At 40.0% G+C, this 26,403-nt stretch overlaps 2 protein-coding genes across 2 annotated transcripts; one reads left to right on the top strand and one right to left on the bottom strand.

Annotated features, from left to right (window-relative positions):
* Nucleotides 1-1,547: 1,547 nt before the first annotated feature.
* Nucleotides 1,548-13,744, bottom strand: LOC139443126 (tryptophan--tRNA ligase, cytoplasmic-like). The gene is made up of 8 exons (XM_071224073.1): nucleotides 13,584-13,744; nucleotides 8,981-9,089; nucleotides 8,502-8,621; nucleotides 6,825-7,007; nucleotides 6,316-6,529; nucleotides 6,027-6,200; nucleotides 5,756-5,896; nucleotides 1,548-2,300 (listed from the first exon to the last, which is right to left on the bottom strand). Exons 1-8 carry the CDS (start codon nucleotides 13,684-13,686, stop codon nucleotides 2,112-2,114), a joined length of 1,233 nt encoding a protein of 410 aa, XP_071080174.1. The 5' UTR covers nucleotides 13,687-13,744; the 3' UTR covers nucleotides 1,548-2,111.
* A 5,204-nt stretch (nucleotides 13,745-18,948) lies between these two features.
* On the top strand, nucleotides 18,949-25,781 carry LOC139442466 (leucine-rich repeat-containing protein 73-like). The gene is made up of 4 exons (XM_071223274.1): nucleotides 18,949-19,265; nucleotides 19,989-20,149; nucleotides 20,840-21,063; nucleotides 21,703-25,781. Exons 1-4 carry the CDS (start codon nucleotides 18,994-18,996, stop codon nucleotides 22,144-22,146), a joined length of 1,101 nt encoding a protein of 366 aa, XP_071079375.1. The 5' UTR covers nucleotides 18,949-18,993; the 3' UTR covers nucleotides 22,147-25,781.
* The last annotated feature ends 622 nt before the right edge of the window (nucleotides 25,782-26,403 follow it).

Genomic DNA, 26,403 nt, shown 5'->3' with positions numbered 1-26,403 from the left:
CTCACACTGCTTCACATACTGCTTCACACACTGCCCCTCACACTGCCACACACATGTCCCACACTCTGCCCCACACACTGCCCCACACATTGCTGCACACACTGTCTCACACTGCTTAACACACTACCCCACACACTGCCCCTCACACTGCCACACACATGTCACAGAGCAATGCAGAAACAAATTATGCCTCAGACTGTTTGAAAGAAGGAATCTGTATGTCACCAAAAATACACTGTTGCAAGATATCTAAAGTATTTTTTCGGTTAATAAAAAATATATATGATTTTGCAGCCGTAGATGACAAAAAATATTAGTCCCCATACAACATGCCAGCACCTAACAATCTCAACTGAGCAGTTCCTAAATGGGTTGAAGCTTAGCATTGGATGAAATACAGGTCACCACTCAGTTGTTATGACGTATACGTGTTTTTTCGCTACCAAAACACTCGGGGTAAATCCTATTTACATTTGATCAACGTGTATTAGACATGTACTCGACGCTCCCGCAAAGGATCGATCACTCTGTGACCTTGGGGAAGTACTTAAACTTGAATCAGCTTGAACTGAACTGTTCGTGTGATTCCAATATCATAGGATACGATTGATATACACAGGGGTTTGTGACTAGATTTCAAACAAATGTGATTTATCATTGCCCAGGTGTGTTCTAACACTGAAATCACGGGGGATCAACAACACAATTTTTTTAACAATGACTGGCTCCGCAGGAGATATTACAGTTTTTTAAAAAAACTTTCACTCTGTTATTTGTATTTCAGGTGGATAAATCAGTGGAAGGTAGTTGGCTATCTGACAATTTTTTTTATCGATATCAGATTATCGATATACCTCAATCTTACGATAAACTTCTTGGCCCAGTTCCTGCGTTTTGATTTTGCCAACCCGAGCAGAAATTCCAACTCATATCCACAAGATGAGATCCACAAGGAGGGGAGCACAATAGATGCCCATGGGGATGTCTACTTTTGTCCTAAATTCTCTATCCCCAAATTTCACAGAGATATTATCTGGGGGGAAGCCCAGCATTTCACATAGTTTTCACAGATGATATTTGTTTTCATTTTTGCAAAATGTCCTTAAGTAGATAGAGATGTAATTATATCTATGGTGACCACGTTTAGTGACAAATGCCCCATATGGCAAGGAGTGTTTCCCTGTAGTTTGTCGTGTAGAAGAGTCGTGTACAAAGTTGAAAAGTAAAATATTTTGACAGAATTTATCTTGGTTTATATCGGATACTTTATTTGAAATCCTGTATGCCATACCCACACTCACCGTATCCTACCATAAAATTTAAAGTTTAACATACGCATTTCCTCGATTAAACGACGATTCTCGATAAAAAGCTGGGTGTTATTTATGTACGGAATTGAGTGTCTGAAAGAAATAATCGCCAGGGCGTTTAATCGAGGAAATGCGGTAAGTGCCAATAAGTGTTGTGTAAAGAGTAAGTATAAAGTGTTATAAACATAACGACATAACGTGAACGTATGTTTTTATTAGTGCAACACGTGGGGCAAAACAATGGAGAGAAGAACTGGGGACATGTCCCTCGGAGGAATAGTCAGCCATGTAAGCTTGATTTTATGTTTCATCATCATCATAATCATCATCATCATCATAATTGGATGTAGGCAATCGGTCAACCAGCAGTATTTGATTTGCACGTGAACACGATTGGTTCTTAATTGCATTGCATGAAATACAAACATTGCCAAATGTCTAAGACATTATCGAAAATAGCTTCATATATACCATCGGCTCAATGTTCATATTGGACTGGTCACATATCAAAGGGAAAGGGGTGGGTCGGTAGGGTGGTCAGTGAGATTGGTAGGGGTGGGGAGTGGGGAGTGGGATTATTTTCATGAAAAGAAGAAAATGGAGTTCTATTTTTTTAAATTTTGAACATTATTTGAGACTGATTCGACAATAAAATATGTATTAAATATTATTAGAAAAAGGCGAGATCGATGTGCCTCACATCAGTAATGTAGCAGCAAATCTGAAGCAATTATATTCTGAAATATATCAACTCAGCATTCAGTGACAGTGACCTTTCACCATCTGCTTTGGTTTTTCTCCTCAGCAAGTGCCCAGAGGTTTAGATGGGTCATTGTAGTTGTACTTGAGTTTCCGGGGCTTCATGTAGTAGTCCACCATGGCGTCGGAAACCTGTGCACGTCGCTCACGATGACCGGCAACCAGAGTCTGGAGCACTGTGATGAGCTCTTGTTTCAGCTCTCCAGTCATCATCTGCCCACGGCTGTACCGCTGCAATATCAGAGTTAACTTTCGTAGTCTTTCAGTGACTACTGGATATAAAAATAAACCGACCCGTGAAGATCCGGGTAGAAAATAGGTAAACAGCGACCCATGCTTGCCGTAAAAGGCGACTATGTTTGTCATAAGAGACGACTAACGGGATCGGGTGGTCAGGCTTGCTGACTTGGTTGATGCATGTCATCCCATCCCAATTGCGTAAATTGATGATCACTGGATTGTCTGGTTCAGACTAAATTATTTACAGACCAGCGCCATATAGCTGGAATAATGCGGCGTAAAATAGCAACCAAACAAACAAGCAAATAAGAAAATAACACATGTGCTGGGTATGGAGGCCGAGAAGGGACATCCTCGTATCGTAGTCTATTACGAACGCCATATCGCGACGGTACGATGTAACGATATTGCTTTACAGGATCATACGACGCATGGCGACGACGCCACCGACATGCGATAAAGGAAAATGTCGATATTACGATATGGTCACACGATACGACGATATGGGGATATAACATTTTGGTAATAGAGGGACATCGTTATATGAGGATACTTCATTTCAAGTATTATCCAGTTATGATTGTTGAGATTTAAGCCCATAATAAAAGTGACAACCTCTGTCATATATCAATATAAAAAAGGCACGGCAAATGCATATCGCATATGTTGCATTGCAGAAAACTCATGAAGACCGGGTAAGAATGGTCCTCAGCCACCCATGCTTGCCGTAAGAGGCGACTAATATGGTGGCCGAGAGGGGACATCGCTTTATCGCTTTCTCGCGATAAAGCAGTATCCCCTCTTGACCACTATAGGGGTCGCTTGTGTTATCTGTTTCAATTGTGAGGGAATGTTGAATTTTCCCTAATCGATATAACAAACCTAGAGCCAGGCAACATACCAGCCCAACGCTGTTGTGATGAACTCCTACAGGCGTCCATTGCTCCCCTGAACAAAGCTAGACCGAACACAGCATGTGTAACAGTTATAGTCGTCAGATTTGAAGTCGATAGAACAACTATACGCCGAGTTGGATCCCATACCACTGAGTCGTCCTTAACCTCAGACATCGGCAAAAGTTTGCAGTTCGGGGCTTGTTTCTCATATGTGTTTAAGTGTTTTATGAACATTTATGTTGCCTTTTGTCTGTGTTTAGAAGTGTTCGTACAGCCAAAGCTGTCTGAAATTCTATTTGTATAATCAGTTTTTCAAGCTAACCCATTCACACAGTCCAAACTATTTCTTTCTATATTTAAAAACACACGCCCTTTTCATTTGAATTAAAACGGTAAGTTATTTTTTGCCTTTTCCTATCCCTGTTCGGACATATCTTTGTAATTATACTGATGATATATATTTCAGTTAGGGGAATATTATATACGCCCAGTAATATGAGTCAGCCTCCATGCATCTGTAAAACATAAGTGTACTCTACAGTTTCTGTCCATCCATTCACCTATGCTTTGTTTGTTTGTTGTTAAACGCCGCACTCAGCAATATTCCAGCTTTATGACGGCGGTCTGTAAATAATCGAGACTGGACAGGACAATCCAGTGATTGACATCATGAACATCGATCTACGCAATTCGGATACAATGACATGCATCAACCAAGTCAGTGAGCCTGACCACTCGAACCCGTTAGTCGCCTCCTAAGACAAGCATAGTCGCCTTTTACGGCAAGCATGGGTTGCTGAGGACCTATTCTATCCCGAATCTTCATGGGTCCAATTAATAATTACTAATCATGTAATTACATTTTATATACTTCCGACAAAAATAAGGGACCTAATGATTTGAGTGTAGCTATCATTGAGGTTACATTTACAATACCGTGGCGTTGCATCTGAACGCGACGTCTGATCACAATGAAATTAGAGGGGTCAAAGTACCGACAAGTACCGTCAAACGGGTGGGGGTGCAATTAAACCTGGGCGTGGCAGGCCTAAAAAAACGACTCTAGGACAAAATTGTCTCATTATATTAATTGTACAACGCAAAAGATTCAAATCTGTTCCTGTTATCAAAAGAAAATTCCGTACAATTACAGGAAGGTGAATTTCAACATCTACCTCCATGTAGACCACCTGAAAGCAAGGCGTCCTACGAAGGGTGTGACCCTTACAACTTACCATAGGCGGTAAAGATTGGAGTGGGCGTGGCGACACCAGGGACGGGCTGTGTGCCAATTGCGTCACACCACATTTACAGACGAATCAAGGATTTGCCTCCGATTCACAGATGACCGAAAACGTTGTTGGCGACGTAGCGGCGAGCCGTATGCCAGGGAAACAATTCTGGACCATGATCGGCAAGGGGGCGGTAGTGTCATGGCACTGAGCAGTGTCACACAGGACACGCAAACGGATTAGGTTGTTCTGAATGAACATTTGAATGGCCAGCGATATGTTGACGATTCTTTCCGTCCTGTCGTTGTTCTATTCGCTAGAATTATTGGAAGAAATTTTGAACTTCAAGATGACAATGCCAGACCAGACGAAACGGACATTGGACTGGCCCGCTCAGTCCTCTGACATCTCTCCAACAGAACATCTGTGGATGTTTTCCGATGGAGAGTGCAGGCCAGAGACCCAGCAACCGCGAACCTGGCCCAACTTTGGGTAGCTCTTCAGGCGGAATGGCGAGCAATACGAAGGGCAGTCATACGCAAGTTAATCAACAGTATGCCATCGAGGTGTCGTGCTTGTATCGACACATCAGGTATTGATCTATATGCCCGAAATTAAGTTGACAGACATCGTCATTACATCACCAGTTCCCTTATATTTTTGTAGCTAATATATTTATTTCATAGGATGCTTTGTAGTTCCCATATACACCTCAAAATGTTGCAATGACACAATCAAATTAAGGATTTCTTTCTCAATTTTGTGTATTTGTGTGTGCGTGAAGTAACAGACAGACTGATCGAACACACCGCCAGCACCGATGTCGCTTGCATCAATTCTTACCTTAAATGTTTTCTCAAAATCTTACTTTTACGCTTTGCAAAGAATTGCCTGAATTGTCCTAATCTAATACAGATTCGACAAGAAAGACATTAGCAATTACCTTTGGTGACATGTCATGATATTCCTTTATCGTGTTCAAATGACAAAACCGTTTTATTTTGATGTTGGACAATTTTCTTACCAATCACATAATGACACTGGTATCTAGCCCGAATCTAACTACGAATGAGTTTCTTTTTAAGGCAAGTCAATTTCGGAAGGCAGGACCGCCTCCGTGGTCTGGTGGTAGAGCGTCCGCCCGGAACGCGGAAGGTCCAGGTTTCGATCCCCGGCCGCGTCATACCAAAAGACGTTTTAAAATGGTACTTGTTGTTACCCTGTCATTACCCGTTTGACATTAAGGGGCTAAAGCAAGGACTGGTCGGCTCGGAGTCATCATTTGTAGCATTCTCAACCACACAACTGTCGTACTCACCTCTTCGATAGCCTTCAGTTTAGCATCATCATCCAGGAAGAACCTGAGGTACTGGTAGGACACATCGATGGAACAGTCACCACCATGTTTTTCCTGATCCTCTTTTGTGTCCCTGCCGCCTGAAAATGCGTACTTTTTAACCTGCAAAGAAAAGCGTTAAATAATGTGGGCGCCTTTCCTTTCAGTTGCATGAATTACGAACAGTTAAACTGCTTAGCTTCATTTATCACGTGTAGTCTCTCCTGAAATATACGTTTAAATGGCACCTAACCTTTTCGGCAATCTCCATGTCAGAGTCAGTTAGGAAGATAGATGATGTTGGGTCGCTGGCACTCATCTTCCCCTTAGCCCCCTTCAGAGCCGGAAAGAACACGGAGTGAACCAGGGCTGGTTTGTGGCATTTCATCCTGGGCGCTACGTCACGTGTCATCCGGAAATACGGGTCCTGTGGGTTTGTAAATAAATTCCATTTGCTGTGACACACGAGGTTCTTTCGAGTTAGTTCTCAAACTTACGGTGAACTAATAGATTATGATCTGGTAGGTTTAATTGTCACCTACCTGATCTATTGCACAGGGGATGAGGCAGGGAACGTCACTCCTTCCGTTGAAGATCTGTGGGAAGGAGGAGCTGAAGCTGGGCGCCGCCTGGATGGCCGGGAAACTGATCTGGCCGATACAGTCGCTGTCTGTGAAGCCAAATATTCCCTTGGCTTGATTGACCGTCACCAGCTTTTCCACACGACAAATGTTCTTGTAGAACTCGATGGAGCCTCTAAACGAGCAATAGAAACTTGACCTTGAAGATAACTGAAGCTAAGATACATGTATTTTGACACAGTTGTACATTGATTGGGACGTCTAAACCAACCAACCAACAAAAACAATTCAGCCTAGTTGGTCGTTATTCATTCTGATGTCGGGAAAATGTTTCACATCGCTGCTCGATATGTGTTGTTTCCACTATGTGATCAGCCCATCAACAGATATATTAGTATATATATAACAAACAAACTACCCCAGCGTGGTACTGTAACCATTGTGGTAGGCGATAAACAGTCAAGATTTACCCAATATATTCAAGGTCACTGAAGATGAAGGTCTTGTCAAGATCAAATCCACAAGCGATGATGTCCTTGGCGTTCTCATGCGCGAGGCGATGTGCCTCCTCCAGTTCCAGGTCCCTCCACAGGAACTTCTCGTCATCCGTCATCTGGATCACCAACGGAACATCGAACGTATCCTGTAGCCATCTGAAATATTGCCCATTCAGCTATTCCATATATCTCCTATTTCAACACAACCATTGTATCAGTCTATTTGACGCATATAAACATAGTTCACTACGGTTATAACGAACTCCAAGGGACCACTATTTCGTTATAAATGTAGTTCGTTATAAGCATATTTCATCTAAATTATACAGCAAATGTCCGGGACCTAAAACAGTTCGTTATATCCGTTAGTTTATTATAAGCGTGTTCGTTATAAACGTAGTTTACTGTAACAGTATGTGCATACAAGCATATGTTAGTTCTGATTCGACCATTGACAGATTGTTTCCCTCTGTAAAGATGAATGGCACAATGGTAACCTTTAAGTATTGATTCACTCAGTGAAGATGCATGACTTAATTGTAAAAGGTTCTGTATCCAATGGTAATATAATATCTTTAGGTATTGATTCATTCAGTGAAGATGGATGACTTAATTTAAAAGGTTCTGTATCCCATGGTAATATAATATCTTTAGGTATTGATTCACTCAGTGAAGATGCATGACTTAATTGTAAAACATTCTATATCCCAAGGTAATATAACATCTTAGTACTGAAGATGAATGGCATAAGGTTTCCCTCTGTCGTCGGGAGCACGGGTGGCCCGCTCGTCTAAGGCGCTGCTATTCGCTGTGCAGAGTTGCGTCACGTGGCCATGACAAAGACCTGTGATTGTGGGTTCGAATCCCAGTTCGCCCTAATTATGTTTCTAGTTTTGTCAGCACCAAGCTGACTCGTCGTGATATAACTGGAAGTAGGTTCAAAGCGGCGTTAAATCAAAATCACTCACTCACTCGTCGTGCTATGTCATCGGCTATTATTGACGCACAACGGGAAGATGAATGATATAAGACATCTTCCCGGGGCAAGGGCGTTAACTGACTATAAAAGTCCTGTCACACTTGTCGAGCTTGACTGGAATTTCTGGCCTCGATCGTAGCGCCACCAGTGGCTATTACGAGTTATGTCCCTTCTATGTCCTTCCTATTGACTATCAGATTCCATCTCCCATATCACTTAAATTCAAACAAAATGGCAGCGCCCAGTCAAGACGATCTGATCGATAATTGAAAAAGTTTATTGTAATAAATAATTCGCGAAGTGCATCAAATCATGTGAGCACCTTGAAAAAAACCATGAAATGATTAGGAAAATATCTGTTGACGTGGTGGTAGATATGCTTTGCAAATCCTGAAAACGACCGAATTCTGTGTAGCAGTTGACGAACCAGATGTCGACATCGTTACGCAATTTTGATTGGACTTTGCACAGACTCGTTAGTCCAGCCAAAACACAACTCCATAATGCAAGCCTCGTTCGGCAAGGATGGAAACTGGATTTTATAGTCACTTAACACAATAGCCTCGAGATGGGTGTTAGATGACCCAGGTGTTTGGCTTCATTTAGTGAAGATAAATAGTATAAGGTTCCTCTGTGTCATCGTATTACATCAACATGTATTATTGACTCACTTAGTGAAGATGAATGGTATGAGATGGCCCAGGTGCATGGCCTCTGATGACGGTCCGCGGCCAGTGTACAGGTAGAACGGTTGCTTCTTCTCGTACATGTCCAGGACTTGGCCCAGCTCTCTGTGCAGGACACAGGACGTTACTGGTGGACAACATCATGGCGTGTTGTCGTTCAAATACAAACCATTCCATCGGGACCAGTCAGGTACATCAACATTCACTTATTTACATATTAAGTAATCACGTTATATTCAATTGACATAAACGCTAGAATTTAGGCTGATCTTTGTGAACAGTATTAAGTGTATCCGTTCATTCATCCAGTGTTCCAGGTAAAAAGTGTAGCTCTTTTTTCAGAATCACAAATATTGTATTTTGCCATTGTTATGGTGATGCTGGTGGTGATGAAGATGATGATGATGGTGGTGCTGATAATCATAATCACAATAATAATCATAATAATATTTAAAATGCTATACCTGTGTGAGAAGAAAATTTCCCTGGTGAGGAAGCGATGTGGTTTCTTCCCTGTCACACGTTCAATTCTCTTGATGAGGTCCTCTGTTATTTTGAGGCTGCCAAACTTGTCTGGTCAGACCGAAAACAACTGATTTATAATTACAATTTTAAAGTGTATTTTAAACACATGTAGGGTATCCATCATCGCTAAAAAAAATTAATGTATTATCTGCACTTGTCATACATAAAGGTCCATGAGAAGGACAATGTGAAGAAGAGAAATAATAGATGGACTATATAGTTCAACACTAGACCTATCAATGGACTAAGTTTGGTGAAGAAATAGTGTGCGGTTTCGAAGATATGCCCCGAAAACGAGCACAACCGTCATTTCCAACCGAAGTCAAAATTGTTGCCATGGAAACTCGAAATATATCTTTTCAAAAATCCCAAACTATCAAAACGCACCAGTTCACCGGTTGACCTATCAATGTGCCTTCCTTGCTGATCTCTCATATAAATCGAAATTTCTGCTCAGATTGGCAAAACCAATCCAAGGGAATTTGGCCAAGACGTTTAATTTAAGCTGTAGGTATAGCGTTCAATAACGGTCAGAAAACTAAACTAGAAATATAAGAAACCAGTGAAACCGCCTCATCTGTTTCATATTTGGATCTATTTATAACGATTCCGAAATACAAATACACTCTACAAGGCTGTATGACAAAAGGGATGACTTCTAATGACTTTCCCTTTATGTCGAGTAAAATTCCAGAAGCTCTAGACTTTGGTGTTTACATTTCAAAACAATCGAGCATGATCCTTGAACGAAAAACCTCATACGACTCTTGCACAAAAGTTGTTTGAGCAAGGGCATAGTAAAGCTTTCAAATGTTTTATGATGTAGACATGTGGGCGACTTTACCTAGTTTGACGCATCAGTGACAAATATAATGTCCAATGCAATTCCCTATTTTCACGTGTGCCATATGTTCCGTGTTTTGTCTGGTGGACAACTGACTTGCCTTTGCATGTGTTTGTAACGGGTGCCTGCGCCGGGCAGAATGCGCTCACCTTTTCGCAAACACCTGGCATCGTCACTATTTGGTAGAGCTTTATAAGCACGTATTGTCGGAATCGTACAAATGACTCTGGTCGCAGTATGGCTGAAATAACGCCGATGCACACTCAATTACAATCGACTGTGCTTTTAGTGGAGATTATAGATTATGACAATGTTTGGGTTTCTAGGTATAATATTCGTCATGGAAATAACATGATAGTTATACTTTTCGCCTGCACAACAACTTTCAAAAATTCCTTATTCCCAGTGTGTTGTGTCCCTTGCAAACGTTTGATAATGAAGTGAAATTAATAACATTATTGCAACATTTATAAACGTAATAAATTTGAAATCAACAGAAGTTCCTAACTACTACGACTGTGGGGAGAGAGCAGTTAACATGTTACATTTATGACCAAGACATTAGTGTCGTACATTTGTAACTGCAATACTGATTCATACCGTGTAAACAAACCTGATCAAATTTCATGCATTTGTAATTGTCCTTGAATGTACAAATAACTCACTACACAGGCAAACTGTTAAAGGACAAAGCGCGTGAAGGAATTCTTTCAAATTTAGGAAAAAAATATCCTTTTGGTGATAAGAAATCATCACATGGTACCACGATTTCGATTTTTAAGTCTGTTCAGAAATACATCATAGCAACCAAACTATTCCAATAACCATGTCTTTTACTGTAATTATACATTTGAACTCCCAATTTTATATTTCTACTGATGGTTTTATTACCATTTTTCAACAGGTAATGCATTTATTTTGTATAGATAGCCACGCCCCTCGGCATGCCTTTTAGCTATCAAATGTGAAATATTAGTTGCACTGTACATTGTACATATTTGCCCATATTTGAGTTTGAGTGAGTGAGTGAGTATGGTTTCATGCCGCCTTGAGCAATATTCCAGCAATGTCACCGCGAATATTTGATACTGTTTTCTTATAAAGCCAAACTTGTATAAATTCCACTGATGCTAATATATTGATATTCCAATAAGGGAGAGCATCTCGTACGTGGATCACTTTTGTCCAATCCGATTGTTTTGTCAATAGAATATGTTGAAACTAACTAAATATTAAAAACTTCTGTTTCTAGGGAACCTATGCAATAGCAGAATAACGTTCCTTCCGAGAAGACTTTTCAGTACTAGGCTTTCCCTCTCCGATTACTATTGCGCTACCACTTCCCTGGGTTATGTTCCTGACATAAACGTATTTTGGCTAAATATAATCTTGAGCAATTCTTGAGCAGCTTTAGTACCCATGGTACATTCCCCAGCTGTCATACCTGGATGAAAGTTGTGAAAGATGCCATTAAAGCGAATGATCTTGAAGCATGGAGAAGACGCATAAACTCTGATCCTGACCTAATGCATTTTAAGAAGATTCATCGGTTATCTCTCCCCATAAAGCATGGGAAATTGCTAGAAGAAATCCAGATCTGACACAAGCTGCAACCTTCGTGATCCACTTGTGCGCAGTCTGGAGACCTGGGAAAGTCCAGTGAGTGTGTGACTTGTGTAAGTTGGCCCACCAGGACTTGCTCGTTCATGTTGTGTGTATATGTCCACAGACAGAACAACTCAGAGACAATTTGTGGTGTAGCTTAGTCGACACTTGTCCAGTGGAAGTCAGCGTGGCTCTCCGTAACGAGCAGGAAACTGAGTTAGTTTTCTGTCTCCTAGCATGCACGCCCCTCGATCCCAGCAAATCCAGAGACGGTAGAGAACTTTACAAAAGCTGCAGTCAAAGGTCTCTTCAAATTGAAGAAATATATAGACCTTGTGAAGAAACATTATATGTTCTGACATGTGAGCAGAGATAGACTTAATATAAGAATGCCTGTTTTCGTACACTTGTAAATGCTGTATCTATATGTTTGTAACTCTCCTATGGAGGAGAAAGAATATATATATATGGTTGACGTTTGCCACTGTATGACAATAACGAGGTGTGTACCTACAGACTGCCTCCGGTAGACTTTAACTATACAAACAAATTCCGTATGGAGAAAGTCCCTTCTTAAATAACTTATATAACAGAAAAAGCGCAGTGTATGAGTACAGAAGTTGAAAATTACTGTTGACTTGAGTTTCATGGAGCACGGAATCTAAGATATGGTTGAATTAATTACATTAATGAAGTTTTAAATTTATACAATTTAGAATATACATCTTCTTTGCAATATATTATTAAATTGCACAACGCTGAGATAAAGTTTATGCACGTTCTATGTACGGAAACGGGGAATCTGAAATATTTTAAGAACCCTAAAAATATAGTTTAAATTGATTGGTACTTATAGTATCTTATATTTCAAACTAATCAACTATTCACCTTCGGATTGGGCTACCTGTATAAAAATAATGCAAACAAATTAATAGATAACAAAAATCAAACTGTTTTATATCTTTGGCCGTATCTTACTATTCTAAATGCGTCTATCAGGTATTATGTGACATAATGCACCATATATTTGGGTGTGTTAGTCAATGAATTGGGAAATAATCAAATATCTGACTAAATGTTAGGTAGGTTGAAAAACAGTGCATCAATGTATGAAATCCTTGTTGTTTTAATTAAAATCAGAATTTTTTATTTATTTATTTATTTATTTATCCAACTACTTAATTTCTGTGTTGATCACTTTTCTTTCCATATTATTTACAAAAAAATTCTATTACAAGTAAAAAAATCCCATAATGGTTTATAGCTAACCAGCTATTTTTCTATTTTCAATACTGCGTGTTGATAACATAAGAGAAATATAACACCACCATCTGAAGGGAACGATCAAAGGCTGTCGTTAATGTGTTTTCAAGGTGCACAGTTTGGGGCGCATTGTCAGACAACTATTATACCGGGGAAAAGGAAGGATACACTTGAAAATGGTATTTGACCAAATAATTACAAACTTTATCATAACGTTACTGGCCTGAAAACAGTCGCCGAAAGAATGCAAACGTAGGTCTAAAACACAACTATGATACCCGTATCAAATACATAACAATCGCATAACCATTTCTTGTTTGTTTCATTTGTAGCCACCATCAAACATGGCTGTTTTCTTGTCTTTGCCAGAAAGTTAATAGTTTGTTCGTTTAAGATATCAAGAAATTCAGTTTTTTTGTACCAGAAATGAAGTGTCCTGGGTGTGTGTAAATGACTGGGGAATTTGTGATGGAATTTCCTGACAGCATCAATCATGATACGACAAAAGCAGCAGAAAACTAGCTTCGAAGGAAATACTAAGATTAATGATGGATTTAGCACACGATTACAATAAAAGAGAAAACAACTACCATTCATCACAAACAAACAAAACAGACAGTACAATGAACCGATGTGGTCTCTGCCCGCAACCCCCGAAAAAAATTAATTTTCTGTATAGATTACCACCAAAGACAATAAATAGATCTTAATTGTGCACCCCCCTTTTAAAAAAGCTGTATCCGCCCACGGAAACAGAGTGCGATACCAGCCCGCGGGGACGAGACTATGATACGATTATTTGCAATACAGAGTCAATGGAGGGCTCCTACCTATGAGCTTGTTGTAGTCCACGCCTTTCTGGGAAACGCTCTGGACAGTCCACGGGGTGACCTCATCCTCATCCTGGACTAGGGAGTCTTTAGCGTCAGCCATGACGGTACTCACTTGAACGTTGTCGGCCTGTACAACCGCAGCTCACTGACTGACAAGTTCTCCCTACCACTGCGTCTGACGCAATATACACACGCGGCCGTACAACCAGCCTTTATAAACACAAACCGAAAGAGCATGTCAATCCAATTGGTAATAGCATAGTTTCCACTGTAGAATATTTTTTATATTAAACTTGAGTGATAAGTAACTACTGGTATTTATTCGGGGGCCCAGTCATCTAAGCGCCGCGATTCGCTGTGCAGAGTTGCGTCCCTTGGGCACGCCAGAAACCTATGATTGTGGGTTCGAATTACCAACATTACCTCCCCACCACCTTTTCCACACACACACACACACACACACACACACACACACACACACACACACACACACACACACACACACACACACACACACACACACACACACAACCAGCAAACCAACAATTAACCCTATTATCAATCTTGTTTCATGACTACATTGTAAGACATCAGGATCGGAGTTACCTTCCTTTCCAGGTTAAATCTAAAAAGCAGTTTCTTTACGTCATTAAAACTTCTGTACGTCATTAAAATCATAAAAATAATTACACAAGGTCTTATATTAAGCAAAAAGATTCAAATGAATTGCAGCATAAAATGAGCCGTAAAGTCAAACATTACTCGTCATCTCAATTATACACTTCAATCTAAGAACAGTGAGGGAGTGACTTGCGTTTTATATGACTGGGACAATCTAGTAATAAATAATAACGCGAAATACATTCAAATAGAAATGTTTTAGTTTCACGGGCATTGTTAAAAGCATTTAGACGAAAAAAACATTTGTTATTGTTCATTATGTCCTGTGGCCCGAAGTCCCATTTATACAATTAAGTCAAACCTCCCTTTAAATGAAATTTGTTCAAGTCATTAGTGTTCTGATACAGGTACCTTATAAGGGGAAATTCCAGTTTGGTTTAATATCTAAAACACACAAACGGTCGGGCCATTTAATATCAATCTTTGTCAGATTTTCACCAAGCTACTTGTACGCTGTTTGCGTGTGTTCAAAAAAACACATTGACGTCAAATACAGAGAATAATCAGCTCAATCATCCGCCGAAATTCCAATGGGGCGTAATGAAAAATAAAAGTGAAAATTGTATGAATAGATCATCGAAAATCAGTGATGACACTAGTTATTCGTGAAGAAAGGGGGAATGCGGCACATGTAAAACACTTGGGAATATTTGAAGACAACGTAAACTGATATAAAAAAACCTTTGAATTTAACGCTTACATAACCAAGTTGCAGAGAATGACTATGTTGTCACGACTGGGGTATAAACGCAGCAACATTGCCCCACACAGTCGAAGGGCATATTGACACAAGCTAGATGATCCTCGAGAATGGCATAAAGTTTGATCCATTAATACCTCGTGCATAAAATTCCTCCGTGGGTTGAAGCTGAAAGCAATAATAAGACGAGGGTGGGGTATTCTTGTCGAAAGCGTTGATTTATAGGAGTGTGGGCTGCGATCGGTTCAAACTGAATCGTGTCTCCAAGCGTTCGCAAAGATGTATTGGAAGGACCTTGAGATATATAGATGTCAATGGAACATGTTTTAACCTGTTATGTCACTTTATAAAAATGTCAAATATTCTGTAAGTATTAATAGAGTTTAGTGTTTACACCCTGGTTTGATGCACAATGTGGTTTAAAACAGGGTTGTTTGCTATCTCCCTTACTCTTAATGTATGAATTAATGATCTTATTGTAACCCTTAGCAATTTAGCATGGGGTATAGATACTGGTGATACCAACGTTGCAGCTCTGGCCTATGCAACTGCTCTTGTTTTAATCGATGAAATCGAAATCAAGTGCAATGTATTGCTCGAGTGTCTACAATGGAGGTCGGGTAGCCTAGTGGTTAAAGCGTTCGCTCGTCACGCCGAAGAACCAGGTTCGAATCCCGACATGGGTACAATGTGTGAAGCCCATTTCTGGTGTCCCCCGCCGTGATATTGCTGTAATATTGCTAAAAGCGGCGTAAAACCATACTCACTCACTCACTCTAGTGTCTACATAATTCATGTGCTTCCAATAAAATGGCTTTAAAATCGCCGAGTCCAGAACTGCATTTTCGAGAAACGTCGGTGTAGTTCGGTACATTTTTGTTTTAGTTTTTTTTTTCATATGGAGATATCCAGTTAGAATGTTTTGGTGTTTGAATTATGCGCGTATGGCTAAATGTGTGGCAAATTCAGGGAGCAGGGAAATCACAAAATATAAAATGTTGGGTGGTATGCAATATATGCTTATTCTAAGTTGAATCAATCATAAATCGGTCGAATATTGAATATGATGTTGCAATATGGGGTACTTATAATTTTTCATAAATAAATGCTGTTCATAACAGTGCCATGCGCTATATTCTTGGTTAACGTAAATATGGAATAGCGTTGTTGGTGAACCTGTTGTTGGTCAGTGGAGAAGGGCGAAGATTTTATAGGGGCTTGTGCGATATAGATCGTAATCGGGTTACAACTGATATTTTTTATTTGGAGTAATATTTTGGCTTTTCAAAAGAAACGAAAGTGGAATTTTGGAGTACATGTAAAATTTTCAGACCTTACCCTTGAAAATTGAAAAATGTGTTAGTTTTGTAATGTCAAAGGTAACAAATCTTATATTTCAAATAATAAGTATCATGGTCACTGAAGACAAGCCGTCTCACAAACTGTAGAACTGGCACAGGTGAAAATGAACTTCGAGCACCTGTCACAAACACATCCAACGGCAAGTCAAGTGTTAAGCTGAAAATAATAGGGAATATTTGGTACAAGTTAAAAAAAGGGAATTGCATCAGAAATCATATTGGTCACCGATGCTTCAAATTTGGAAATGTCCTCGCCCCTCGGGAAGGGGACAGACTCGTGGCTAGCCATTCCATTCTGGTGATGTTTTGCAGATGGAGGTATTCAGTTACGATACATGCACGGTGTGCATGAGGGTCGTCGTCTTGAAAGACAAACGCCACAACTTTTGGCGCCAATATGTTGCATAGGTAGTGCTGTCCAATGACCCTTCCATGGACAATATGCACAGGCGTTCTGGCAGTCAGATCCCGCCCTATATAATTACAGACCCAATCCCAAATCTGTCACGTTGCCCTACGTTGACGTACGCATGACGTTCGTTAGGACGCCGCCATGCAGACACGTCTTCACCTATCGAGAAAAACCCAGAGTGGATCTGAAACATTTACACGAGACCATCCGTGATTTATCGTGTTTCTACGCTCAAAACACCACAGACATCTTGCTGGAATGTGTCCATTCGTGAACGGGTGGTGAGCTAGCCTATAGCTAGTGGTTAAAGCGTTCGTTCGTCACGCCGAAGATCCGGGTTCGATTCCCCACATGGGTACAATGTTTCTGGTGTCCCCGGCGTGATATTGGTGGAATGTTGCTAAAAGCGGCATAACACCATACTCACTCACTCGTTTTGTGAACGGTGGTACAACAGCAATCTTTTTTAAACCAGATCTTAGTTCTCTCCATTGTTATTAATTGTTGTATTATCCAGTAGTGTGATCGAATTGTGTTGCGACGTTTTATGCCCGCCTCATTGTGTATCAGGTTATGCATGTGGTGGTATATGGCCCCACGGCCGTATCTTTCGTCAATAAACACATTCAGGTCATTCTTTCTTGTCTTAGTGTGAGGTTTGGGATGAATTAGAAGGGGTGTTTGGATATTAACAGTTTTCTACATACATTAGAAACTATAAATTTCACGGCGAGTCAACTTAATGTGGGAGGAAAGCCCGAAGTGATGCAGGTCTCAGACGTTTACGACTTTGGGAAACCCACGTGCACAGGTATAGTGCTGAAAGACCAAGAAACATCATCGGGACGAAGCGGTGTTCGGTGATCCAAGGGACGCAACTCTGCACAGCGAATTGTGGCGCCGTGTACGACTTGGTCGCCCGTTACCACTCTGCCAACAGAGGGTGCTGGCTTAAACAGTGACGTTTTTTCCGGGCTTGGCGGAAATAGCCGAACGTGAGACATGACAAACGAAGGGAAAAGGAGAAGCAACACATTTGCCAGGATTCTTCTAACTTTCTTCAACTTTATGAATGTGTTTGTAAATCATATGGAGCAGAACAATTGATAAACGTCAATCGGAGTCTGTTATCTGTAAACAATATGTTTTGGTTTTTCATTATGTAGGTACAAAGTAACATAAAAAGAATTGGTTTTGTATATTTACAGGAATGGATGTATGATGTAAGTGTTCCTGTTGTAGCTCAAATATGTTAAAATACGATTACAAGAATAACCAGCACACCACGTCATTATTTAGAATAACAGGTCATGTGTTTTTATGCTGGTCAAGGAAATTGTGACATATGTTTTCAATATGTTTGTCTTTTTGGATTCTTGTTTAACGCCGCACTCAGCAATACTTCAGCTATATGACGGCGGTTTGTAAATAATCAAGTCAGGGCCAGACAATCCAGTGATTGAAATCATGAGCATCGATCCACGTAATTTGGATACGATGACATGCATCAACCAAGTCGGCGAGCCTGACCCACCCGATCCCGTTAGTCGCCTTTTACGGCAAGAATGGGTTGCTGAAGACCTGTTCTACTCCGGTCTTTCCGGGTCGTTTTCAACGTAGAAACTGTGTATTTGAATTACAAATTGTACATGTGTTTCACACAATTCACAGTGGTTGTGTTAGTGTCTTTTACTGAGATGTCGTATTCGTGTCGTTAACTGGAATATCGTATTCGTGTCGTTAACTGAGATGTCGTTTCGTGTCATTATATTATATTCAAATACTGCAACCATTACATAAACCGTCTGAAGATGGGACTTTGCAGAAAATGAGTCCAAATGTCCAAATGCACAAAGTACAAATGCAGATTATAAAAAGCTTACAGCATAAATATTTCTATTGTATTTATATGACGTACATTCCTCACATAAAATGCGCTACAGAATTGCGCGTTCGCATGTTACGTTTCACATATTTCGTATTATTTTTACACTCTTAAAATGCTGTCTAGAATTCTGTGTCAAATATTCTAAGACACGCGGCCACCGACGGCGGTGTTAGCGAATTTGTCGTGAAGCTCCGCACATTACACCCTCAATGTATGGAGCTTCGACAATTTTAACCAATCCGGAATAAGCTTTGCCTTTGCTTCGAGTCTGGATTGTTGTAGAAACGAAAAGATGGCGGCAGGTGCCCGTCAATGACTTACTAAGTACAGGTATTGCTTTCTCGCTACTGCGAGCGTCCAGCACAATGCTTGTTAACGCAATAGAGCATTCAGATGTGGAACTGACTAAAGAGCACATCAAGGAAATTGGAGATTTGCTGGAGAGCAATCAGCTCAGAATAATTTCTTTGAGAAATTGTAAGATTTCAGATGTAAACTTTAAACGACTGATGAAAAGTAGCGGTCGCAGTACATCATTGTTACAGATGTCCCTCAGTGTTGGAGTCATCTCCGACCAACAACGAATAGAACTCCTGGCACAAGCTCTGAGGAAAAACAAGCTTCTGAAGTCATTACAGTACGTGACTTGATGACAATAGTCATCAAACGTTCTCAAATAGCACATTCATTGAATCAAACATAACCCACGTTTATCTATTACTACACGTTATGGTACAATGATATGCTAATGAAGAATTAATGAACCAGTGTGCATATTGTTTTAATCTGCGAAAACCTGATTTATGCATAGTGTGCATTACAGTTTTTAAATACCAAAGCGACCTGTTAAGATCCGGTTTAGAATTGGTCTTTAGCAACCCATGCTTGTTGTAAGAGTTGACTAACCGGATAGAGGGTCAGGGTCGTTGACTTGGTTGATGTATGTCATCGTATCCCATTTGCATAGATCAATGCTCATGATGTCAATCACTGGATTGTCTGGTCCAGACTCGATTATATACAGACTGTCGTCATATAGCTGGAATATTTCTGAGTGCGGCATTAAACAACAAACAAACAAACAAAACCTACCCAAAGCTATCTACCATCCACTAGTCCAAAGTCTGAATATGGTTAAATCACATAATACTAATCCATAAACTAAGACTAAAATATACTGAAAGAAATGCAAAAATAGATTTTCAGGCTGTCAAAGGACAGACGGCCGAAGTAAATTTTCCTCCACTGTGTTGATGTAATATCTTTTTGGGGGGGGAGGGATAATTTTGTCCGATCTATGTGCATGTTGTCAGTCTGGGAGATATCAGTCACAAGATTATCTCTGACTTTTTTACTCCAGTATCCATGGTAACCCGATAGGTGATGAAGGACTGAAGGTGATAGCAGAGGCATTGTCATACAGCTCTCATGTAACATCCCTTGACGTTGGTGACTGTGACTTGGGAGATGCTGCTATACAACACTTAAGGCTTTTGCTGATGCCAACATCAGAGCAAGAAGGTTGGTCAGCAGAAACAGTGAAGCAGATCCATGTTGCTTTCAAATGTCTAAACAGGGCTCCCGATAATTTTTGGAACCATTTCATATGTACTTATAAGCTATCATTCATATTGAGTATTGATAGATTTTTTCAATCTTCCCAAGGCATGAGAGTTAACTGGCTATAAAAGTCCAGTTTCCACACTTGCCGAACTAGGTTGGTATTATGGAGTTACATTTTGGCTGTAGATTTCATGTATGTGTGATGCCTGCCTCCCCTCAGTAATACAACAACTGTAAAGAAATACAGCTAAGCAAGTTGAAAATGATACATTAGGTAATTTCGCACTGGTGTTGATGTTGAGATTTTACAAATGTTCATATGTATTTGTGTGACTCAAGACTGAAAGGGTAATGGCTGACATATTGCTGAGTACAGCATTAAACAAACATGATTGGTCGGATGAAAGGTCGTTTGGATGAGATTCATAATGGGATGTCCTCAGATCTTCGTTTATCATTAGCAAGAGCTAATATGAGATTTTAAAAAGACTTTAATAAGACTGAACATCCCAACCAGTGAAATTACCACAGCAGATGTAACTCTACATCTAAATCAAATAACTTCCCCCAAAATGGATAACATACACTCTTCAGGACCTTCATTTTGGAAAGCAGGGAGTCATAGAACTCTATTGTTTTGTACTCAAGGTTTATCTGAACTGGGTCTCAGTGCCAACACAAGGATCAGCACAGCTGGATGGGCAAGTCTAGCCATGACAGTGGCCCACTCCCCAAACCTGAGGCGTGTCTACCTCGACTACAACAATTTGGAGGACATCGGGGCCAGCAGCCTGCTGGTGGGCGTGGCAGCCAACCAGCAGATTGAGGCCCTCGACTTCGAAGGCACCGGGGTCACAGAGAAGACAGCACAGGTACACCAGTCTATGCATGACACCAGTACCTGTTAACCTCTAATGCTCTGTTAAGTTTTACTTTAAGGCCAATGGACCTGATAACAACTGCAGGAAAAATGTTTTGATTGAACTGATATGTTTTTTTACTTTGCAGTGAGATGACCAGTTGTTTCACTGACATAAATTCCCTATCTTCAAGATCTATAAGTGGTCTGGCACTATAACATCGGCTTTAGGCCGGACTAGTAAAAGAAGGCACACACACACACATGTGCATGCACGTCGCTATATATAAGTGCAATAATCTTGAACGTGACGTTATAAACCCAATTTCACCTCACCTTTTTCCTGGAATAATGACATCACTTTTGACTGCAGAGGAATTAATTCCAAAATGTAATGTGATACCTTCTACCCTGCATTGTGCGAAGATGTTGTCATCTCACCACAGTTATTGGCTAAAAATAGACTTGAAACGTCCGGATCAGAGTAAACATATGTTGACATATTTGGAATATTTTTGATATGATCCTGTCTTATTCGAACACTAAAGGCTTGCTTAACATACTTTAATGGGACCATCTCAGTATCGCCTGATTGCACCTTATAAAATATTTATCAGATAAATATTAATTGTGTCAAATATATTGTTTTCAGCTTCTGTTAGATCTACTGCAAAACTACCCTGGCAAATTACGAAAAATAACTCTCAGTGAAAATAAGGTGAAGAAGAGCACTGTTGCAGCCATCAAATCAATCCTGCGTGCCAATGTCCCCGATGATGCCAGTATTGATGCGAGTGAGGATGACTTCCTGTCCACCACTGCCAGTGTGAACTCCTCACAGGGGCACACTTCCTGCACCAGCGATGCCCTGAGTGAGACCAGCAGCTCTGTGACTGAAGTGACAGACACAGAGGGCAGTGTTCAAAGTGAGACCAGTACCGTGAAGGATCTGGTGTTGACTGACATCGAAGATCCAGTCGAGAAAACACAGGTGGAGAAAGTAGATGCTGCCAAAAAGAAGAAGAAGAAGAAAGTGAAGGAGGAAGAAGAGGAAGATCTGGGTGAGGAGCTCAAGGAGGTGCCAGTATTTTGGTGATTTTCCTTCTGGATTTAGTCAGGGCCGTGTGGAAGTTCTGAGATTGGACTTACTTCAACTTGTTACACATTTTATCACAGTATCCGTATCACCGAACAAAGCATCTCCACACCTGAATATATGTCAATGTCTTGTTCTATAACACTGTCTTGAACTTGAGAGCTCATATTATGTATTTCTTGTGCTCAAAAACACTACATGTTGCTGTATTCTAGCACACTCGTCAAGTCTGGCTGTGTATTGTCTGTCTGGAGGCAGTAGTCAAGACAGACGTATCTGCTGGTGTTCTGTGATGCGATACTGGCTTGTGACCGTATTTACATCACGTAGATTGGATTCTTCCATGATTATGTACATGTATAAATCAGTGTTTCACCATGTCTGTGATTCCAACTGTTCATAGTAACAAATGTTAATATGGGATTACACTTTCTTAGTTAAGTAGAAGTTCTCATACTTTTTGGGGGTTGAGTCCCATCCGGGATTGGAACCCACACTCTCAGAGAGAGACACCTTATCACCAGCACACTAAGTCAGTGATTTAACTCACTAAGCCATGTATGTATGTGATCAAGACTACCAGTTGTTGGACTTCCATTTTGTGGAAGTCTGGGTGGCTGAGTGGGTTAGATCGCTGACTTTGTGTTTATTTTCACAAGTATTCCCACAAGTTACAGGACTGCAGACTCTAAAGATATGTGTGTGCCTGAAAAATGCATGTAATGTCTCTTCATTTCATACAAACATTTCACTGTTCGAAATAATAAGCACCAACATCCAGATATCTGTAGCTGCTGTTGTGTTCATATTCTGCCTGTTTACTGATGTTAGAATTGATGGGAAGAATCTATGCAATTAGATCTCAGCCAGTTGATAACTGAGCACTCTCTTCACTGCCATGTGGGCTTCAGGTAAAACTGTGTGTCCAATCAAAACACAGGCTGATACCTCCAGCATTCACAGGTCATATTTTTTAACCGATATTTGCCTGATTATCAGAGGCTATTTTACATACTGACTTACACAATTGTTATCTTAATGTTACGAGATGTTGGAAACATTACGATCTGATCAGCACTGTACTTAACCCAGCCATGTTCCTTGGGACAGTCGCTATTATATTTCCACAATTCTCATAAAACACTTGCTGTGCGGAACAGACTCCATGATCTCAGTATTTACACTTTGGCTTAAAAAATAAATCTTGGTTCTCAGGCACTGCCAGCATCATCAAAGTCTGCCTCATGGTTTGTTTCTATATCCCTTTTTTTAAAAATATATGAATCAGTAAATATTCCGCCGAATATTGTGATTTGCCGATTAGTATGTACACCATTTTGACGAAATTGATGTAGACAAAAATAAGACAACATACCGGGGTAAGTCCAGATACACACCAAACACTTCCATTGCCCAATACTGTAACATGACTCACTTCAGTACAGAGTTGTTGACATGCTACTTCCAGTGTTATGTGCTAATGTCTCCACGTAGTGAAATAATACCTAAGCTCACTCTTTGCTGTATATTATGCACACTGGTAGTCAAATACTAAATTTTACTCCCAAGGAATACATTTATTATTTTTTTATGTAATTATTTATTCTATTTCCCATCAAGGGAATGCATTTATATATAAGGAGGTCCTTTGCCAGATTGATCGTACACAACTTATTATTTGGTAACATACTAATTTGAACCCCCCCCCCCAAAAATAAATAAATAATAGAGCAACAAAAAACAACTGCATGCACGCACTACATTTTCAAAAGCCATTGCCAGAGAACCAATTCTTTTATTTTTTTAAGCCTTATGTTATGGTTGTAGCTCTCACATTTATGTGCTAGAGGAGCCTGGTGGTCCGCCTCACTATTTACCTGTCATGTCACAGAAGTTGTACGCTATGCATCAGCAGAAAATCAAATATGGCCACTTCTCCCACATACAAGCATATCTTATGCAGAATATGATGTCTGTATAACATGTAGTATTTATTACCCTTAGTTGTGCCAAATTATTGTTATTTAATAGTTTTTTTAGTTTATATACAATATAATTGTACATCCATGTTGATATTATGTATCATAAATAATGACACTATAAACTTGTTTAAATATCATTGTATATTTGTATCTTGCTGCAGTTGTCTACCTGTCTCAGTAATGAAGTTTATTCTAGAGGAGACTGATGTCAAAATATATACTTCTTTCATCTTGAAGTTCTTGCCATAAAAGGCGACTATGCTTGTTGTAAGAGGCAACTAATGGGATCAAGGTTGTCAGGCTCGCTGACTTGGTTGATGCACGTCATCATATCCCAAATGCATGGATCGATGCTCATGATGTCAATTACTGGATTGTCTGGTCCAGATTCGATTATTTTTAAGAACGCTGTCATATAGCTGGAATATTGCTGAGTAGAGCATTAAACAACAAACTTATTGAAGTTCCAGACCATGTATACAGTAATTATTCTCCCAGTGCTAGGAGTGATCACCAGGTATAACATCATCTGATTTACCATGAAACGACCACCTTATACAGTCGTGCCCCGCTTATACGGACTTCAGATATCCGGAAACCTCGGTTCCCGGACGATTTTCATTCAAAACGAAATAATTACTATATAAATTTACCCGTATATACGGAAATTCAGTTTCCGGAACCGGACGGTCATTTTCATACACAAAACACTGAAATGCACACAAAATTGTCTCACTTATCCGGACAATACACTTCCGCTGGTGGTAATTCTTTGATTCGTGAGAAGTCAATTAACCAAGTGACACATTATTGTTTAAAATTCAAACCTCAAAATGTGGTAAAGTTAAAACTTCCATGACAGACTTTTTGAAACGTGTATGAATAAAGATTGAGTGGATGTATCTGTTTGTTCTGTCATCTGTCATGAGTTGAATAATTGAAGGGAAGTAACTCTTCCAGTAAGAAGCTGGTTTCAGTTATACGGAAATTCCTTTATACGGACGAATTGTGAAATGACGCAAGTGTCCGTATAAACGAGGCACGACTGTAATGAAGACCTGGTCATTGAGGCCAGACATTTTGAAACTTGGTTTATGAATCTGCCAAATTGAAATTAATTAAGAGCACTATCTAATTAAAACCTATTGAGCAGTTATCTTCAAAACACAATGAATAATGACGAATCACGAGAGGAAATATATGTGAAATTAGAGTTTCTGTTTTGTATATTTTTTCAACCTGACCTGAGGTTTTGGGGCAAAAATGTAAGCTTCTATGCTCAGCGAAAGTTTCTGTGAAACCCATCCTTGTTTAAGCAGTTACTATATCTCCATTCTGTTAAGGTAATACCCAGAACCAATTCTCTACCAGAGGCTTGTTTCGGACCTGAATCAAACAATGTTAAAAATGGCAGTCACACCTAATTACTCCTATACAAGAGTTGTGTGAACTGCGGGAACATACGGGAGAGATGTGGAGCCCAAACAATCAATAGTAGCTGATTGGTACAAAACAAGTACTTTAGCCACGAGAGAATGCAAAAATGCAGTAAACGTGGAATGTTTCGTAATAAAGGTTGTTTTAGTTCTTTAGCAATTGTATTGATTTTAGTTAACTGGAGCAAATTGTTGAACTGCTTGTATGCTTTATGTAGTTTAGCTTCCCTCACTTCACAGACAGAATAAATACTCACCTTACAGCAAGTGGTTTGTTGATTATATATATTCCTGACAATTGAATCAAATAATGAAAATTCCATTTAAGTGAATTAGATTAATGTTGTCAGTAATAATACAGATGTCTTCAGTTTGTACTTTATGTACAGGAGTGATCAGAATGCCCATGGACCCATCAGCCCCAGTGTACTGTACCGAGCAGTGTACAGGAGGTGAGGCCAAATGGGGTTGATAGTCGTGGTCAAGATTCTTGCACGAGTGATGTGCTTGCACGTGAGTGTGCGTGGCTACTCGTACTAGTCCGGAATAGTGTCAGTTTCAAAGTGCTGGCCCACTGAGATACCATGTCGCTGTTTAACATGAATTCCTCACTCAAACACGGTACAATGACTCCGAGCCCACCAGTCCTTGTTTTAGCCACTTCATGCCGAGGACAAGGCAGGGTAACAACAAGCATCATCTTTAAATGTTGTTGGGTTCAAACCACCATCTCTCTGGGCAGAAGCTCAATCCACTTGACCACAGAGGTCAGCACTGTACAGATGCATAATGAATATAGGAACGTGGTGAAAACATGAAATAAATCCTCATTCAAATAT

Source organism: Haliotis cracherodii, unplaced genomic scaffold (genome assembly GCF_022045235.1).
Source record: "Haliotis cracherodii isolate W230 unplaced genomic scaffold, xgHalCrac1.p SCAF_5, whole genome shotgun sequence".
NCBI classification, from domain to species: Eukaryota; Metazoa; Mollusca; class Gastropoda; order Lepetellida; family Haliotidae; genus Haliotis; species Haliotis cracherodii.
Note: the sequence above shows the minus strand (reverse complement) of the source record. Positions and strands in the feature narration are given on the sequence as shown.